This window comes from Aplidium turbinatum, chromosome 3, assembly GCF_918807975.1.
Source record: "Aplidium turbinatum chromosome 3, kaAplTurb1.1, whole genome shotgun sequence".
NCBI classification, from domain to species: domain Eukaryota; kingdom Metazoa; phylum Chordata; class Ascidiacea; order Aplousobranchia; family Polyclinidae; genus Aplidium; species Aplidium turbinatum.
In genome coordinates this window covers 28,964,906-28,985,185 of record NC_137474.1, presented here as the reverse complement: position 1 = coordinate 28,985,185, position 20,280 = coordinate 28,964,906, and the positions used below count along the sequence as shown (strand labels likewise).

The 20,280-nt window shown below is 39.4% G+C and overlaps 1 protein-coding gene across 1 annotated transcript in view; it reads right to left on the bottom strand.

Annotated features, from left to right (window-relative positions):
• Nucleotides 1-4,147: 4,147 nt before the first annotated feature.
• LOC145767487 (uncharacterized) overlaps nt 4,148-20,280 on the bottom strand; it is a 41,264-nt gene continuing 25,131 nt past the window's right edge. The window contains exons 13-25 of the mRNA XM_082579319.1: nt 13,054-13,191; nt 12,555-12,604; nt 11,128-11,277; nt 10,888-10,995; nt 10,602-10,682; nt 10,118-10,169; nt 9,600-9,688; nt 9,251-9,320; nt 8,600-8,854; nt 8,247-8,344; nt 7,812-7,983; nt 7,371-7,523; nt 4,148-7,066 (exon numbers count right to left, since the gene is read on the bottom strand). Of these exons, the coding sequence (XP_082435445.1) occupies nt 6,906-7,066; nt 7,371-7,523; nt 7,812-7,983; nt 8,247-8,344; nt 8,600-8,854; nt 9,251-9,320; nt 9,600-9,688; nt 10,118-10,169; nt 10,602-10,682; nt 10,888-10,995; nt 11,128-11,277; nt 12,555-12,604; nt 13,054-13,191 (1,577 nt within the window). The 3' untranslated portion in view covers nt 4,148-6,905. The remainder of the gene's footprint in view (nt 7,067-7,370; nt 7,524-7,811; nt 7,984-8,246; nt 8,345-8,599; nt 8,855-9,250; nt 9,321-9,599; nt 9,689-10,117; nt 10,170-10,601; nt 10,683-10,887; nt 10,996-11,127; nt 11,278-12,554; nt 12,605-13,053; nt 13,192-20,280) is intronic.

Below are 20,280 nucleotides of genomic sequence, written 5' to 3'. Positions count from 1 at the left end.
TTATTTTTGAAATCTACACAAAATTTCAGTCTAGAAACACTTGTCAAATCTTACTGACCCTGACAGTCAAATAAATCGACCTGGCTCCTGGTCTATCCGTAATATGCTTTGGAATCGCCCTGGAGAATGTCTAAAGTCTGGCAGATAGGCTTCATCACACGGAGATATTCGCCGAAGAAGTTGACGTCAGCTAGAAAAGACCGAAACTTTGCAACCAAGCCGAATATATAGCTGCTTGACCACGCCAGTATTGCAAAAAAACAACCATTTTTTTCAATTTAAATTAAAAAGTAGCGGGTAGCGGGAGTGCGACTGAAAAAAAGTAGCGCCTCTCCCGCTACTTTGGAACAAAAATATCGCCGCTACCGCTACTTAAAGTAGCGCGCTACTGCCTACTGCCCACCTCTGCACCTTAGGTCTGTAGCGCCCTGCGTTTTCACTTTAGGTCTTTTCAATCTTCCTTAACGCTTGTTACCGCCTTGATATCATTGTTCTGTTGCATATATGTAATGTTACTCTGTAAGTCAACCAATTCAGGTAGTTTGGCAAGTATGCTTCGGGCTTCCTGAAGTATGATTAGGAATTTGCTTACCTCTGAAGAAATCGTTCGCCAATCAGCTAAAAGCATTCTTATAACCTGTAGCTTCAATCACATATGCGTAGTTTTCGTCTTTTCAACGTTATAGCTTACAGATGTTTCATTCCTCAGCGACTATGTATATCGCGTTTTGGCCAACCAATCGACAGACAGAGAATTTTAGTTTTGGTGTAAAGGATATGGTACTTGTAATCGAGAACTTTACTAGACCTTTACTGTAATAGATTTTACTTTACTATTCAACTATATTATTCGAGACGATTCAAGAAGGTTCGCTATTATTTTTTGGTTGCAACCAAGCTGGCTATTTGATTTCTGCAAGTTGAAGTTCTATTCTTTGAAAGTTCGGTGTTCTTAGTTCGCTATGTTTAAATTTCTGTTCTCCTGAAAATAGTGGATCAATTAATAAACGACGGAGCCTTGGAGAATTCAATCTCGTAGTCAAGCATTAGCTGTCAAGCCAGTTAGTAAATAGACAGTGTGAAGACCACCGTGTCCTGGTCATTCCTTGCCAGTCCCAATCTCGTTCTGCCCAGGAATGTCGCCGTCAGCACGGACGGCAGCATATGAGCGCGCGCACTAACCGACGCGTCCGCTACAGGTCTATATGTTATTGCGCTCAATTGTATCTTTGTTTTTTTTTCTACAAGTCGTGCGGTCACGCTGAATCGGTTTCCTTAATTTTTTATCTTGCGGTCTTCTGTGACATCACAATTCATTTTTTAACTTGTCTATGAAGACTCAAAGTAAAAAGTTCAGGAAACTTGTAATTTTTTTAATTTCTTTTCAATTTTATTTTTAATTGTTGGCGCGGAGTCCAGGGTTGCCAGATTGGCCTTTTTACGGCCAAATGTCAGAAATTTGGCCTTTTTGAAAAGTGTTTGGCTGGACAATTTTTGTTTGGCCGCTTGGCCTTTTTTTGGCCTTTTTTAGTTTCTCGATTGGCATTTGTTTGGCCTTTTTTTCTTTTGGTTTTCATAGTTCTTTTGGTTATCCCTAGCAACAGTGAAAAGTTTTGATGTAGCGTTTTACATCATGCCCATTTCAAAGACCTTGCTAGCTATGCTTTAACATGTCTCTGCATCCCTGTCAGTAATGCAGTAGAAGAGAGGATTTTTCATTACTTACTGCAGTGAAAAAAAAACACGAAACAAAATGCAGACTGAGCTTTTGGAAACGATTTTGCGAATGCAAATGGACATGCTGCTGAATGGAAAATGTTGCACAAACTTTGATGCCAGTGTTATAATGATAAGGCGTTTCACATCTGATATTGTTTATGGTGAAACTAGCAGTAACGAAATGGCAGAGGCGCTAGCATTCCTAGAATAATGAGGAGTGTTCATTGTGGAAGGATGTTGGACATAAATGCAATTGATTTCTCTGATTTTGCAGTGTTGGGTGTTTAATGTAGCCTACAAGTAATTGTATTGGGTATAAATATTGTATGCTATTTCATATTGCATTAAGTGATATGCCAATATTAACTCCTTCTCACTAGTCACCAGGGTCTCACTGGTGGACGTTAATGGCTTTTTAGTCTACAGGATGATGCTTAGCCTAATGTTGTATGCATATTTCAGTTGTATTGTAATTGTTTCCATACCTATCTGTTTGTATTTTATGGATTGCATTTTTTCAGGAATTTTACTAAGCGATTCTTCTTCAACAGATAACATGTAAAACAATAGAACCTGGGTAAATATTATATAATTTGTTGTTGAAAGTAAGTGCAAAAACACCACTGATTTCAACAAAGAGAATAAAACCTCAGGTTTGGCCTTTTTTTCTATAATTTGGCCTTTTTTGGGGATGCATTTGGCCTTTTTTGTTTTATCAATCTGGCAACCCTGGCGCGGACACGTAGTGAACGGCAAACTAACAAAAAGGAAATTGGAAAAACAACTAAAACGTAATTTACCAATGCTTGACATTTGTCACATTAAGAACAGGGAAGCAGCTGACGCGATGACTGATATAGTCTTTCGCTGCTTCCTGTCTGTTGTGGTACCTAGATGGCTATGGTGCTATTCTATTCATGTTGTGTATAATTGTACCTTGCTATTGTTGCAACAGACAAAATAAAAGTTTTCTCTCTCTCTCTCTGTATCAAAAAAAAATTCTTTTTTGTTGACCAGTGTAGTTTTTCACTGTTATCTTGCACCGCATACATTATATTTGGGCAATTTCTATAAAAGCGTAAAGATTTGGGCAAATTTACGTTCTGCTCCCCCAAAATGGTTTGGTCTCGTACGGCTATGTCATAAACACATGACTTTCGGGCTATTTTTCTTGTGAGGTACTTTACCACAACTGTTTTCATTGAATATTCATGTCTCCATTACATTACATTTCTACCCTTGCTTGCGTTTTGATGTTTCGTACAATATCAACCAATTGAACCAGACAAGTGCAATTATGACATCACAATGGTAAACAGGGCTGAAAATAAGTAATGTGCCCATTGAAAGCTTATGAGCAACGATTTCAAAAATATTTTCATTGTCGAATATCTCGAAAACTAGAGCCAATTCAAAAAAAGTAAGTGCATTTTCGGAATCAGGGGTTCTGAAATACTCTATAAGTCTAAAATAACTCTCACCTTTTGTGCCAATTTTTTTTTGTTGGCCTGTGTAATTAAACTGTCCATGCTAGAAAGCGGCTCAATTGTTTTTTGAACATTTTAATATTCAGCCTAGTAATAATTGTATGTTATTGGACATGTAGTAGTTACGACTGGCATAGCAGGCTATATTTTATTGATCCAGTGCAGGCACTAGTCAGACATAACAGGTAGGCTTAATAACAATGCTTATGTCCAAAGCCAGAGATGAGCATGATCTTGAAGACCAAGATCGTGCTACCTTTTAAACACTTACGGTTGCAACTTTCAAATTACCTTACCAGACTTTCCCAGCACGCAGTTTAAGCCCCTAAGATAGGCTGACTAATATGACAGAAACTAGCATCATAAAAAATGAATTCCACAACAGCCACGACTCCCATCATCTTTTTTTCGCCTGCGTACACAAATACTAGCCTAACTTAATATGTAGGGTTGTCCCTCACGAGTGACATGAGATGTTTAATTGACTCGTGTTGTGAAAGTATGTATCTACGTGTCATGAAGTCACAAACTGATATATTCTTACAGACACGGAGCGGACTTCTAGATAATTGCCCTGTGATCAGACGTGACATCATTGGAGACTGGAAGAACTTATTGAGCGAGGAACAAGCAAATTTTATCGACAATCTATCTGAAAAACATGGGATCAGGTGAACATTTGTGCGATGATATTACTTCAAACGGTTCATCGATCGTGAAGTCTCCTAAATAAACTAAAACTAAATATTTTGGTAGTACATTTCTAACCTTCCTCAGGCCATCAAGTCTCTGATAACGTTAAGAATTGTACACTGCCTGCTTATACATATACAACTTAAAATCCACCAATAAATTTCAACGCTTGATGCGCCACCAGTTTATCTTAAACTCTTTGAAATCAACCGATTATTTGAGGGTGGCAATAAGAAAGTTCGGACATATGAACATGTGCTTCCAAGACTTTATTGAACAAACGCTTCGTTGTACATCGCAGACACCGTATGTTAATCTAACGTATAATGTGGTTGATGTTGCTGCCAGTCAGCAACAGCCAAAACAACTACAGGGACTTCGCAACAAACAGAAAACATCGAACAAACATGGTCGTGACCACATCATGCTATTGAATATCCCAGACACCAAAATCCGCCATTTTTACATTGTTTCAACGTCTGCAGACAATGTAAAAATGGCGGATTTTAATGTCTGGGATGCAGGTTTAGGTCTAGTGCAAATGCCCCTTCTCCCACTGCTGAGCACAAGGTAAGAACCAACGCTAATAAACATCAAGACAACGTGGTAGGTACAAGTAACAGTGGCTGGGATCGTCAGAGAATCGAGCATGCATTGTGACGTCATGCCACAGAGGGTGTGTGCATTGTGACGCAATAAATAGCATCGCGTTAAGTTGCAAAGTACAGGCGAAGAAAAAAAGCTTATTTTTCAGGGTTTTTTACATGTACGTTGAAATTACACAAGCCGAAATGCCTTCACCTGAACAAATTCTGTCTTACAGGGCGTTGAGGCTTAGCGTCAATGCAGGAAACACAAAGTGAGTGAATACAAAAACGAAAATCAAAACGAGAAATACCAGAATTTACAGTAGAAATGTAAAAGATTCATTCGGTTGAAAGAGGGAACGCAGCTTCATAGTTTGTTGTTTTTTGGAAACAATTGTCACGTAACTTTGAAACATACAGACAGCAAATCCATCGTTTTTTTACAATGATTTATGTCTGCAGATGTTGAATCAATTTAAAAACGATTGATTTGCTGTCTGGAAGGCAGGATACGTTTTATGTCATACTTACTTCCGCAACACAAGGCTGAAGTGAAATTACAGAAGCAGCCAAATTGAGATGGGCATACGGATAAAACAAGGTAACAAAAATGAATATTTTACCCGTAAAGTTTTCAGCAAAAACACTTTGAAAATCTGGAGCAAGAGCACGATCCTCGTTGAAAGTGATTTCACACAAACGATAAAGCAAGAAAAAAAGTACATATTTCTACCCAACCAGTATATCAATGCTTTTTGCATTAATTTCGTCAGTTTCAATACCTTCGTAATGCGAATTGCTATACTAACCAGTTGCTGCCACGTTTTACAAACTGCATGCGGATTGGTTAAGTTTAAATCGTGTACATGGGGACACAGCTCCACAGCATATGAACAGGTTGCAATTGCTTGGAGATTAAAAAGAAAAATTGTCCAAGAATCTATTAGCCTACTAGTAGACATGGCAACTTATTTAGCGTCAAAGGCAGTGGAGATTACTTTGACAACCCATCTAGCAAATTAGGTCTTACATTGATTCAACGTCAGCGGACTGTTGTGAAAATCAATGTGAAAAGGTCTGAAACTGTATGAATGAAAGTCCGCCCATTTTTAGACTATCACGAAACAACAGAGGCTTGGTGTTACAAAACAAACGAAATAACAACGATGATGGGTAACTTATTTTTAACGAGAGTGCTGGGTGGAAACAATCAGTGTATAGGTTTAAATAAAACTTTGTTGCAAAAGATTGCCTCACGAGACAACCCCAATGTTGACGTCAAGTGTTACGGTACAGAATGACAATCAAATGCAAAAACGTGACGTTTAAGCAAATTCGGTGTTGAATGATTCTATTGATCTTATTCTATAGTAATTATCTTCAAAGTGACTTTAAACCAAGGATTATAGCAACGAGACACACAATATTTTGACCTTTCATTGCAAATCAGCCGCAGCTCCATCGGCTGCTCTCCAGAGGACCTCTGTTTCGGACAAGGTATAAAATGCGGGTGGGATTGCCAAAATAAATAATTTAAATCGACTGAAAGGGCAGATAGCACCATCATCATTTGCGCAGTGGTTGAATAAAATGAGTTTCCTAACCTGCAAAACAGTACTTTTTATATTGATTTAATCCTTCAAACGTTGATTCAACGTAAAAAAGACTGAATTGCAGGTTAGGTTAACATTTGATGAATACTTACGTTGACCAACGTCATGCGAGCAGTTGGCGGAAAAACGTCATCACTTCGAAGTACGCAACGACACATCATGAAATATACGTTAAAGAAACCACAAAATGCACAAATGGCGAAGTTTAAACGTCGAATGATGGAGTTATTGAGCAAACCGGAGGTGAGATGCAAACTCCCAGACAGCAAAATTGCTGTCTGTGTTGTGATGTGGAACCTTCAAAGATCACTCTGATGCAAAAGACAATCGACCTGATCCTGATGAAATTGGCGACCACATTGGTTATCTTTAAACAAGACAAGCAAAAAGTTGAAAATAAACTCTGTACAGTGTACACCGAAGGTGTAACGCATTCATATGGGTCAACCAATAACATCCTTGAAAGCCTGAACACGATTTCAACTAGAGCAGATCGCTAAACTTCCATTGAAAGAATCTTCTTGAAAGTGATAATAAAGCAAACCACATCGTGCTAGCTATTGTTAGTGTAGAACAAGTAACAAAACCGTGCTCTTGGAAGCAAGGCAGTTGTGTTGTGCTGAAGACAATTGTATGCAAATAAACGATAAATCCAAGTGATATCATCGTCAACCAGTTCGCCAAAACAACTTCATTGCAGCACTAACCAGCTGACAACCATTTTCATTTTGAAGATGTTTAATCAACGTAAATTGGCGGATCAACCACGCGACTGCCAGATGAGGGAGCGAGGTACCGCAGCTCCCTCACATTACCGCTGTTGTGATCTGATCAAGCAACTCCCGTCGCTGTTTTGAGTCAGGAAGATCAGTGAGGCGGAAGTTGCAGGATTGGTAGTCTCCCAGGGCACGGAAGGCGACGGATGAAGAAGGGAAGAGAAGGTAGACATCTTTAACAGTGGTCGAGTCTACATTCAACATCACGTCAACACCACTCCATTTTCAAGCTAGTCAGTTAAATCTTATGCAGATTATTCAAATAAGAAAAAAAACAAACAAGTTCATTCAGTTCAAACAAGCTCAATAGGATTGAAGTAACGCGTGAAAATAAATTTGGTTGCACTACAGACATGTAACCGAATGGTTGATATTTCATATCCACATACTTGATGAACATCACATTATACGATTTTACTTCCATTGATCACAATGAAACATGATTTGCAATTTTCATGAACAAACGTGTTTCAAAACACAGCGACAGCCGCTCACCTTTGTCGCCGTCGTCCGACGAAGCGACTTGAACCAACTTGGCGTCGTTACGCGAGGCGAAGGCGATCAGCTCGGGGGAGTCGATGCCCGATGCAGCCCCGTCTACGTAGAGGGGGTACCGCTCGTCAGCAGGGCTGCCATTTTCAACTCCATCTGCAACCACACAGTAATGTGAGTTTGAGTTGTGAAAGTAATTTAGATACATTTCCATAACAGAGCTAACACACATCGTTTCAACGTCGCTACATGTTCAATTGTTCATCCTCTGAAAATCAATGCGAAGTGGAACTGGTTGAAAGTATTTTTGTACAAAATCGAAATAATCTAATTAATCGAACACACGCTAATGACATTCTAACTCAAACCACAAAGGAATACGTAACTTCAAGATGAAGTGCAAAAAGGTTGGTTAAAAATATTGAAGAAGTGTTGCGCACTCACCTGGTTCGGAGAGTGTCGTGTCCACTACTCCGTTAGCGGGGGTGCTAGGGGTGGCTTCGTAATGGTATGGGGGGCGGTAAGCTGGGCTTTGAGGCACAGCATGGGGATTGTAACCATTGGGTAAGGATGGGTACATCAAAGGCACGTTAGGTACCACTTGATTAGGTGCAGGCTGAAATAATAATGCAATTATTCGGTAAGATTTCGAAATTACAATGTTTTAAATAGAGAACAAAGATTCATGATAGTGGTGATGTCTCGTGATTGGCTGCTGCTGACACAAAACTGACTGTGATACATTAGATTGCTGCAAATTTACAAAAACGAATTTAAACATAAAAAATTAATGCAACGATTGAACGACCAATTTATTTCAAACTCGACTGAAATTACAATAAGCTAAAACTGTGAGGTGGGTGTGGTCTGATTACTTACCTGGTACGGTGCGAATCCCTGGTTGTTGACCATGTAGTAGACTGGGGTAGATGGGTTGGGGAAATATCCCCCGTATCCCGGATGCACTTGCTGGGGCACTGAAATAAAGGTTTCAAAAACCTCCTCAGCACAACCATGATTCAATGTATCTCAGTGATCACAAGCAGAAAAAAGATCGAAATTTAATAAATTTTTATGATAGTGAAAACCCAGAACTGTAAATGAGGGTTCAACATATCACTATCCCCGTTATTCTTTTTAGCCACAACAACAATTGCTCGCATGGCTGCATCCGAATAGTTGGATGCTTTTAACTAACATAGCAATATCGTCTCCATTCTTGACCAACTCACCTGAGTGGATGTAATATTCTTGCTGCTCCATGCTGACACCTTGTGGGTTGACAACATGCCGCCCCAGTTTCCTGTCGCCGGCCACTCCGTTAATGGGGTATGGGATCATGCCTCCTGGGTACATGTGGGGCTGGAGGGGCCTCGTCGGGGGATGGGTGAATACTGCTTGTCCAGTAAGCCCTGGTTGAAGTGGGGCTTGGGGCTCATGGGGAGCGTAGTAGATGACGCCTTCAGTGGGTGTGGGAGGGACGTTTCCTAATAAAAGCAACGTTCCAATAACAACATACCAAGCTTTGACCTTAGCAATTGAAGTTATAGTATCATGTTGACAGAAATAAAATCATTTTTCTAACATGTTTAGTTTTATAAAATTAGAAAAAAATAAGAAGTTTTGCTATATTTTGGGATGGTCACTCATGCGGTCGAATTATTGTATGCTCATTCTTGTGAGAAACTAACATCAACTGTTGATGTTTCGTTATGGTTTGAAAACCATGTACTCAGACCGAGACCCATCTCTAGCTAACGTACGGTGAGCTCTCTTTCAAAGGTTCAACGCAATCAGTGATCATTTGATCTAACAATGATCACAAGCTGATCAAATAAAAAACATGTCGTAATTTTAAACTCAAAATGTGTTAATGAACCCACCTGGATGTACGTCCCCTCCATTGGGACCTGGATATTGCGGAGGAGCTGAGTCGTCGTTTGAAGACTTTTCCTAATGAGAAAGTTTGCCTCTGTTAGTTGACTAACTTTAAAATGTACCGTATTCAACTGAGCGTGTGGTGACGTTGCAATAACATTACCACATGTTAATCTTAATCAAAACGATCACTTTAAAGAGAAACTTGAAAATTGAAGATGCCAACAGCAGAGAGAAATGGAGGAGTCGCTACACACAATTGGCCGAATCTGATATTTTGGGATGAAGACCAGGTTTCTTTGAAGGAAAAAGGAAAGAGAAACAATCACTTCAACAAGAGTTGACATCAAATACCAAAGCGTCGCCGTCGTTGGTGTCTGTCGCGTTGCTGGCGTCATCATGTGGTTGCGATGTGGAAGCTTCTGGAACATCGTCGGCTGAAACTAAACAGTATACAAGAGGTAAGTCGGTTCGAGATGGAATATATTTTAAAATGTTCTCATGTTTAGTTGCGGAAAGCAATGGTTTTTGGGTGCATTAGTCCAGAAAACAAAATGTTATTTTTACGTTGATTCAACATTTGTCCGCGTTGAATCAATGTAAAAATGACGGACTTTGTAATTTGGAAAATGATTTATTCGGCTACCAATAGCATACGCTGTGTGTAGATGAGCTGCTACACTTCCCAAAAACTCAGCTCAACGCGGCATAATAAAATATGAACAAAACGTGCATGGTGCTTTCTTCAAATACCGGGTAAACCATCAACATATACCACCTCAGTGCAAACAATATTGTCAATGTCCAGATTCAGGCGTGGACTGCATAGATAGTGGTTATATAACATAAACTATCAGCACAAGGAGGTTCACCTGGTGGAGGGGTGTGTGTAGTGAGTGTGTCGTCTGATGAAAGACTAGAGTTCTGAAACACAAATATCAGTTAATGCATCGAATTGACAAGCAACATGACAATTTTGCGCATGAAAGCAAAGCAGACGGGACAAATAATACGAATATTGGGGAACACAAATGTACCAATGGATGTCGGGGTTGCAAGTTGCAACGTGACGGAATATAACTCGAAATATTGGCCAAGCAAAGCCCACTGCCCTGGCAGATGGTTGGCCGTCAATCGTCATCTTCACGATCCGACCTCGTCGTGCAATAAGAGGCGGGAAAATGTTTATTCAAAACTTAGCTTTCAGAAACCCTGGTTCGACCTCAGCAGGAAGCAGTGACTTACGCAATGAGTATTAGATAAAATGCAACTTAAAAACGCTTCGTCTTTAATATTTCATGATTCATTTCTAAAGTACAGAGAAAAGTTTAAAGTTAACTATGCAGTGACCGTTACCTGTGCAGCAGTGCAAGAGGTGCCATTGTTGGTGGTGGGGTTAGTGACAGCGGTGGCTTCTTGGCTGAGCGAGGGGGCAATCTATTATGTTAATCAAAAAGTTACCGCTTGCAACAACGACTGAAATATCATGAAACGTTGACCGTATAATTAATGCATATCTGTAGTAGTTTGGTAACGTTTGCGAATTAACTGTAAGTGCACAAATGACAAATCCTACTTAGCCAGTAAGAAAACGTTTGGTCGATCTTAACAAAAACTATAGTATAACGGAAAATATCGTTACATTTGTGTCTTTATCTTCAATATGCAGTGACGACATGGCGTCACCAACGTTGCTGCGTGGTTGCACCTGGGAGGGGTCGAACACCTGGCCAAGGGGGGAGGGATGCCCCTGCGGATGGTATCAGGAGTCAATTATTTCAACATTTCCTCGTCACGTGGATAAAATTTAATTTGAAACAAAAAAATCACACAACACGAAACTGTTAACTACGACATCGGGTTGTGACAAGCATAACACTACCTGCACCGAGGGAGGCTGGTAGTAAACAAAATGAACAGGTGCGTGCTGGTATTGATAGGCATACGGGTTGAGAGGGGGCTGGTAGATGTTTGCACCACCGTCGTTACTTGGGGGGTTGCCACAAACTATTCCGCTGGGAGGCGCACCGTTCTGGAAATAAACAAGCAGTTTTATCACAAACCACAAAAACAGCAAGCAACGATACTTTTGAACCTGGACAGAAAAACTAAACATCTGAAGACAAACCAAAGTTACTGAATCAGTCAATGAGGTCACGACTAGTTCTGTAAACCTAGAATCATATCCCGAGGAACATCAGCCTCAAGGGAACGCCAATGTTGCTGCAATTTAACCGCAATGTTAGATATGTTGGTAAGATCCGGAAGGGTTGTTGGCACCGGGTTTGTTGCAGCGTAAAATAATTTTATATTGGCAAGTTAATGAGGGCACACTGATGGCAGAACACAACTATCTACCGCAGCCAACTCATTCTTTACTCGGATCCCGAATATGTATAATTCATATTTAGATTCAGGTGGCAGGTCAACAGAAAGTCTTAAATTTGCAGATTTTGAAACTAAAGCAATACCCAGTCCTCCGGTGCCGCCAGATTGCGAAGTTTCAAACAACAGGTCACCGCAATGTTGCTTTTGCGTATACTGCCTAACTTTGCGTTGAAGGCAAACAGTTTTGCACACAAGACAAATTCAATTCTCAAAAACCTTTCTGTCTTCTCTAGCGTTGGACATTGACAAGATGGATCACAAACTTTGTCAACAGTTTGGAATGAATCTCATAGGACGGGTTCATGTTATTTTAAATCAATTTCCAACAACCGAAATGGACATGATGTAACGTGTCATGCTGCCGACAATTTCCAAAATACACGTTGTTTTAAAGTCGAATGAAATGGCGGTAAACGGCCTTTCCATTGATCAACTTAAAACTTTTTTTAAGTTTTCATAGCAGGCGGAATTTTTCCAAACACAATTGCAGACTGTTCTTCATAGACGTGCAATCAAATTGGAATGAGCATGATTAATCCCTAGAGAGGTTTCTCATTATCAATTATTTCAATGAGTCAAAAGGCTGCATCAACTTATTGATTGGCAAGAGTAGGCTGTGACGGCTTGTCATTCCACTAACACACAAACCATCGAAATACCAGCTGCATGTTAAGAGGTCCCTTGTTCAATTCAGGATCACAGCAGACATAAAAAGTAATGAGCCAACAGGTTATACGCGAAACAACCGGGCACAGCGAAAGAAAGATTAAATAGCTAAAAAGGTTCTGCAAGTAAATACAAACATATTGAGGCAATGTTCTTCAACACAATCACGTTGTTGTCATCAACGTAGCAAAATTATATCTCTCTCCAAGTCATACAAATATAAAGTAAAGGTTTGTTCTAATACTGAATGCTCACCTCAACTGAACCATTACTTTCCTGGGGTGAAGGTTGCATGACCGAAGCACCTGAAACGATTGAAAAGCATTTCGAATCAATGTCAAGCCATTTTGAAATATAAGAAACCTACTTCAAAAATGCACAACTCTTTTGCCGAAAAAAGTTTTGTTCATATGATTTATAACTATCATTGTATGTCAATCGCTAATCAAAACAAGCTAGGGCCAGATCTGACAAAGTCTTTCAACAAGATTCGCTTCTGGAAGCTTGGCATACTTGTAGATATGGGGGTTCTAAAGTTGAGCCACTGGTCCAGGTCTAGTCATCAAGGTTGACAGAGAAGCTTTCACTTCTACCTGTAGTAAACTATTAGATCACATAGATGACGCTAAATGGAGAATTGTTATTGGTGTGCCTTGTTCATCTGCACAGAGAGGGAATTGAACATTTGAACAACCGTTGTTGGATCCTGCCGTTGTGTTGATCATTTGAACTGGAAAAACATTCCATATTTTACCTGGGGGTATGGAGCCAAGCTGGGGTTGGGTTCCGTATTTGGGGTTATACTGCATGGGCATGGATGAATAGGTTGGTACCGGAACAGATCTGCTTGGAAATAGGATAGGTTGTCCTTCCATGTTGACGTAAGGAACACCTAGAGATGAGTTGAAATGTTACATATTCTATATTCTTGCATTATTTGGATAAACTTGAAAAGGAAAACGTTAAGTTAGTAGAGGCAGGTTTGAGGCATTGACAACTACTGTACCGTATAGGCAGAGTTGGTTGGGTAAAACCTCTGGGAGGTTTTTCCCAGTTTTCCCCGGGTAAAACTGGGGAAACCCTTGAAACTTCTAAATGTGTTGTTTGTGGAATTTCTTATGCAATATAATGACTAGCCAGCTGTTTAGCTGTTATCTCATGACATTTTCCATCTGAATTGCATCAATACTTAGATAAAATAGATAAAGCTCCGAATCATCACAGAGTGATATTTCAGGTTTTTCTTTTGACACTTCCTCAATGCGTAGACTCACTGTCTGCTGGCAGTACCAAACTACCAATAGTAATTTCTTATTGCATTCAGATGGTCTACCTCCAGCTCAAAGACCACGCCAGTCAGTGTTGTGACTAATTGCTTCAGTTTAAATTGCAGCTTGCAAACCAACTGATATCTTCCAGCACTTTGCCGGAAAGCAGTAGAGGTCGTCCACATAGCCTTCCCAGTCCGAGTCCCTCAGTGGTAAGCACTTTCCTAAAACGCTTCTTCCCACAGAAAAAAAAAATAAAAGCTTCAAAAACGATGTCTAGTGTGATACTTTCATGGAAGGAGAAAAGTGAGAAGATTGATTGATTGAATCTTTATCCTAGGACTGGGAAGCTGTTTAATGTGGACAACGAAGACTGTTGACATGTTATCAATGACTGAGATTATACCGGCTCTTTATCTTTTCTTTCTTTGGCTTTTGGTGTTCAAAGTTTACAATTTTGTTCGCTGACTACATGTTAGGCACAGGGAAGCATCTGACTTGATAACATACTGGTATGTTCATCTATGTAAACTAATGATTGGACCAATGGACCTATCTATTATTAGATATTAGTAAATCACAGTATTTTTCTTTTGTAGGATGAGCACAGGAAATCTTATAGGTTCATTCAAAATATGATGGTAATAAACATTAACTATGAGGAGTAATCATTATTTCATTCACATTTGCAAATTATAACAACTCAAGTTTTTCCCAGTTTCCCCCAAAAGGTTTTTCCCAGTTTCCCCCAGGGTTTTACCCGGGTAAAACTAAAGTGGGGGAAACCTACTTGACCAACCCTGCGTATAGGCGTATACACAAGTTTAGTATAGCTCTGAGATTATAATTATCATTTGTTGATTGCCGAAGCGCGTATACATGAAGAGTTTAACAGTAAGTACCAGAAAACAATTTTGATTGTGAATGCTACGAACTCAACGGGGAATTGACAGCAAAGTGTACTTGGTGACAAAGTTTGATGGAGTTAATGCAATTAGATAGATATAGAATGTCATGCATACCATACTGGTATCGAATTACAACCAGGAAGCGCAGGTAGTTACAAAACAGATCGCCACAACGAAGAAAACATAGGCCAAAGAAGTAATAACAAAATATTCCAAAAAGTCACAACAAAGGAATCATCATGCACGGATTCAGAACGCTGAAAAATGTCATCATCGCACTGGTGATGGAACAAGTTTCAACTTTCTCAGATCTGACAAACTTTCTTGCCATTTGCACAAGATGTCTGAATTTTGACATTTCGTTTAACAAACAAACAAACAAACATACAATACAACAAATAAATTCAACCACGTACGTTCACAAGAGTCAGCCGCCATGACAGTGAAAGAGTGAGAAAAAAGGGTGCACACTGCACAATCACCTGTATGAGGGTGTGTGAGGAGAGTGCCTGGTTCGACGTTGAACCCAGCGGGGACAGCTATGATCAGCTGCTTCTTGCTGAGGTTGATCACGTGACAGGCAGTCTCATGCATGAGCGATTTTTTAGTGGTACGTGGCGACGCTTCGTCGTCTGTGTCGTTGCAGCTTTCCGCTGCAGTGACCAATCAGATCATTTAACAAAGAAGACGTCAGGTAAACCATGAAAAGATGACAAGCGACAGATACGGAGAGTCGGCATGCAACACAACATTCATATACCGTCGTGGAAATCCAATAAAGATGAAAAAGAAGAGAAATTTTGTTAAGTGAGGAAGTTAAAAAATATGCTGCTTAATAGTGCTAGGTATTCTATGCACTACTGGAAGTTTTAATTAACTAAGACAGAAAGCTTTTTTCCAGATTCTACAAGAAGTCAATATAGTTAACAACTTAAAAAATCGTGAAAACATCTGGCACAAGGAGCCAAGAGAAAGCAACCGTGAAAGCCTTTGCCTTGTTTGTCAAGAGTAGCAGCGTACGTACATCGTCCGTACACCTGCCTCTTCTTACGGGTTTGGGGAGACAAAGTAAGCTTGCTCATTCTGCAGCTTCAACCCCAAGCGCAGAACGCAATCATTTGTACATCAGACTGTTGAAAACGTGGAAAGACATATATAGGCGAGTAAGAAGTGACATTGGACCCGGACATTTTTGATAACAACCATTTTTTGGTCACAGGAGGCTTGTCTGGTAGTCAGACCGACGATTCTAAAATTCGGCAAAAATCGGACCTAAGGAACTGCCCCAAACCGCATTTAAAATTTGCATAGAGCGCCATCTAGCGGTTGTAAATATTTACTCTAAATAAAATGCAACATATGACGCATATATAAACGTAATTAACAGTCACAAGAAGATAAGTGTATTAAAACTATTTAAAAAGGTTGTGATCATAGGTGTCGGCAGGAAAGGGGCACTAACCCTCCCTCCCTCCCCTGGATTATGATTTTACATGTAATTTGCTTGCAAGAGTGCAATTTTCCAAAATCGGATTCGCCTTCCAGGCAAATACTTTCCCATCAGGTTTTCAACCAACCCTATTTTATTTTTTGATTTCTCTAAATATTTTTCCGCCGCAGGCGCAACAACCACTTACATCAGACGTTAACAGTATTTTTTTTCACAAATCTCGCACCTCACCACTCAAATGTTACTTTAAATTGAGAACTTTTCTTACCTATGTTGCAGCTTACAAGATGAATTTGGCTTCAAAAATTGCGTCTTTGCAACACCCGCCTCTCCCCCACCCTTGCATTTTTTCTGCCGACGCCCAAGTTTGTGACGTATTTGGCCATTTCTAACAGTTTAATGATTTTCACACAATTACAATTGCCTACGTAAATTGTAATTCAATGTAGGTTATATGACACTTCAACAACATTAGCAACTGAAACAAATGATGATACAACGTTGGCAGATGTAGAATCAACGTATAGGCTAATACAACGATGAACATCAGCAATTTGAGCGATTAATGCTTCACAGAAAAGGCAGCGTATATTTAATATATGCGTTCACTTTCATTAACAAATCATTCATTGCAAAAAATATTTTATTTGCAAAAACTACCACAGTAACAATTTGAGGTCCCGTTCTAGTGATACAACTATTTTTATTAAAGTAAATATACTTCTACACTTACAGCTCTTGGGTATCTAACACTCTAGAAGTGATGAATTTTCACACTGAGCTTCACAAGCACAGTGAATACTACGTTTAAAGCCTTTCTTGGAGCAACCACAAAGTATGCATAAACGCTTAGCGCTCCTGCAATTGCTCCTGATTTCTTTCAGAAAGGTTTTGGGTGCTCATTCATTATCTGTCATTATTGGGACCAGACCAGAAGCTGTTTCCTTGTATCCATAGAAACTAGGATTCAGCACAGTTTTTAAATGACGCCATGTTGACACTTGATGATTCACACGAAGGCTGTGAAAGTAGCATGCTCTACTTGTTGGAGGCATTCTTTCAACTGATGTATATTTTGGGGATACAGCGTAATTTGTAGCGCAATAAATTCAAAATATCCATGGAAAACCCTTGCTTGTACAGAATTTGGGAAAATTCTTCTCCAATTCTGGAAATGTCTTCTTTTAAAGCTTCCTTGTTTCCGAAGGCGGCACATTTATGTTGCACTTTGTCCAGACCTTTTAAAATTTTAAAAACTTTAACTTTTCCCCTTCCGTAAAAGCAGGATGTTGTATCGCAGCCAGAAAACGCGTGGCAAAATTGCAACAATCGGCACATATTTTCTCCGAGAGCAAGCTGCTGCAAGCAAGCTGCTCCAAGAAAGAACATCAGTTGACGAAAACCACCAAGTCGTAAGTGAACATTTTTGAAAATACTAAAATTGTCCTGTTTAATTTTGAATGCTCTGAAGTAGAGGGGTTGGTCAAACGTTAGCGGTGCACAACATATGCTCATTTTTCTCGCTTGGTCTTGAACGAATATCATTGTACTGTAACAGCTTCATCTGTTACGGGATTAAGCGCTATCATAGGATTAAATGATACTGACGAAACCTGAAACTCACCTTTAACTACATTAGCCATGAACCCTTGCCATTGTATACCGGCTTAGAATTGAATACATTTGAACACAGCCACAGAGTGTTAAGCAATTCATAGTGCGTAAATAACACAGCAGAGACATCCAGCTGCTTGATTCGTACGTCTTTCCAAGTACCCATCTTTGCAGCAGTATACGGCTTGACTAAATTTCCAAAATTACCTAATTCCAATTTCCAGTACCGGTAGTTCAGTTGCACTGACGTGTGGTTTTTCAATAACTAGTGGTAGAGATGCCATTTTTGGTGTTTGACAGTTTATAATGCCCATCACATGCGTTGTATCATGACCTGGCAGAGTATCTTCGTTAAAATCGAAGTTATCTGCTATCCACTGACAGAAAGAACCGGGATGACTTGTAGAGTCCATTGCCTCATCCGTATTATCACCATTCGCTTGGCTTACAGCAGCTGATCGTTGAAGTGCTATTACTTGACCATAACTTGCACAAAGACCAAGGGATGATAGTACAGTACATCCAAAAGAATACGCGATCTTGTGACCTGATGTATAAAAATGCCAATTGACAATAAAAGAGGGGAAATGTAAAATAGCCTGCTTGCTGACTGCAGAAATACATGGGACACAACGATTTGTAGAAGCTTCTTCTAATTCACTCCGCGATCGAGGCATTACTTCAGACATCAAGACTTTAAACGACTCCGGTATTTCGGAAGCAGGTACTCCAGATTAATATCTTCAGGAACAGGATAAGATGTTTGAGCTTTATCAATTTTTTGAATTTCTTTCTTTATAACACTTCCATCTTGCTGTATTAGTTTTTTAAACTCTTTATCTTCTTCGAAACGTGATTCTTCATAACAATCATTTAAAATGTTATCGACATGTTTCTTTAGCGTTGCCACGTTAGGTTTGCCTTTCACCTCAATGATGCTCAGTTGCTCATCAAAGTGCTCCAGCAAACGTAGTTTTAGATGTTTGCAACTGTAAGTTTGAACATCGCTAGATAAAAATGTCGACATATGATCGCGTAGCTCTTGCAATGTATATTGCCTACCTACTCGATTAATTTCATTCATCCACAAACAGAGTTTTTTGAATGCTTCTTCCTTCAACGAATCTGAGTTGCGGGAGTTGAGCTTCCACTGCTTTCACCAACCTGATCAGATTTTATAGTACAGTTACTGAGAAATCTCTGAAGACAGTCTCTGTGATATGTAGCTTCTACAGCTCGTATATCTCCTGCACAAAGTATCCTACATTTTATTTGAATTGAAATGTCATCTATTCTCTTTTCACATTCCGCTATTAATGTATCCTGTAGCAAACTTCTCTTTTGTTTTTTGTCAACAATTTCCACATTTCCTATCGAGGAAAAATGGTTTGGATTCTGTTTGAGTTTTTCAAGATCTATTTCTTCACCGCAAATCAAACAATGGGTTTTATAGTAGTACGTAGTTCTTCTTAATCGCGAAGCTGTAGAGTGCGGTTTGTGCGCATCTGCTTGGTTTTGACTTGAGCGAAAGCTTTCCGATTCGTATAATTTCTGTAGCAAATATTATGGACTGCAATTTCCGTTGGTCTCAAATATTCTTATTTATTTGATCACGATACTTAACAGACCACTGGGTTAGTGTTGATACTGCTTTTGAACCTAGCGTTCTGCCATCTTTTCCACAGGGCACAGACAACCGCTTTCTGACAAATTTCGCAGATTTTACTTAGCCTACATTGCTTTCCATATTGGCTTAAAAACTCAACGTTTTAAAGTACTTGCTTGCACGCGTATTAAAAGTTAGAACTGAAGAATTGGTCATGTACTGTCCCATAGCTCCGGCCACGTGTCAATATGAAATCAAGTTGACAACCTGCTGAGAAAATTGCTCCATTTTACCTAAACTTGCTAAAATTGCTCCATTTTACGATCGAAGTAAGAATGGCTACCTATGTAACGACCTATTTCTTCAGATAACCACTTTTGTGTTGCTTTGGCAATGATGTAATCGATTTAATGACTTGGCTGGTCTGATGCTATAGACTTTTATAGTTGTTATCCAACTCCTTAATTATGCAAGAACATTTGTTCGGGGTATTTTCTGAAATCTTTTCTTTGTAAAAGTTCAAGGTATAAATCATTACCAAATTTTATGTGCATGTAATTTTCATGTTAGTCAGATACGTTGTAACAGACGAAATTACATTTTCCGAAATCATTCTTAGTTAATTAGCATTTTGCAGAATTTTACAACCACTGCACTATCACTGCAGCCTAGTTTCTATTACATGAGGCACTCAACAAACAAAATATGTTATTTTGCATCGATTCTACGTCGCCAGACGTTGAATCAACGTAAAATAGCAAATTCTGCTGAAGGGTAATTCTAGACACTATGTTAATCATCCTTGTTTCACTTGAAATTCGCAAATTAGCACGACGGAAAATACTTATGTTTTTCTTCCGCTAGACGGCGCGCCGTTCAAGAATTGCTCCCCTCAAACGGCCTTTCCTTATGTCCGAATTTTGCCGAATTTTAGATTTGGGGTCTCAAACAGGTAACCCATCTTTTTATGAAGAAAAATGGTTGTTATCAAAAATGTCCGGGTCCGGCTATTTTTATGTCAATTCTTACTCGCCTAATAGTAAAGATCAGTAGTAAATCTTTGACTATAATTTATGTATAGTATACTCAGGTAGTGCTTTCAACCAGTCCAAGTTGTGGCCAAACAATATTCTTT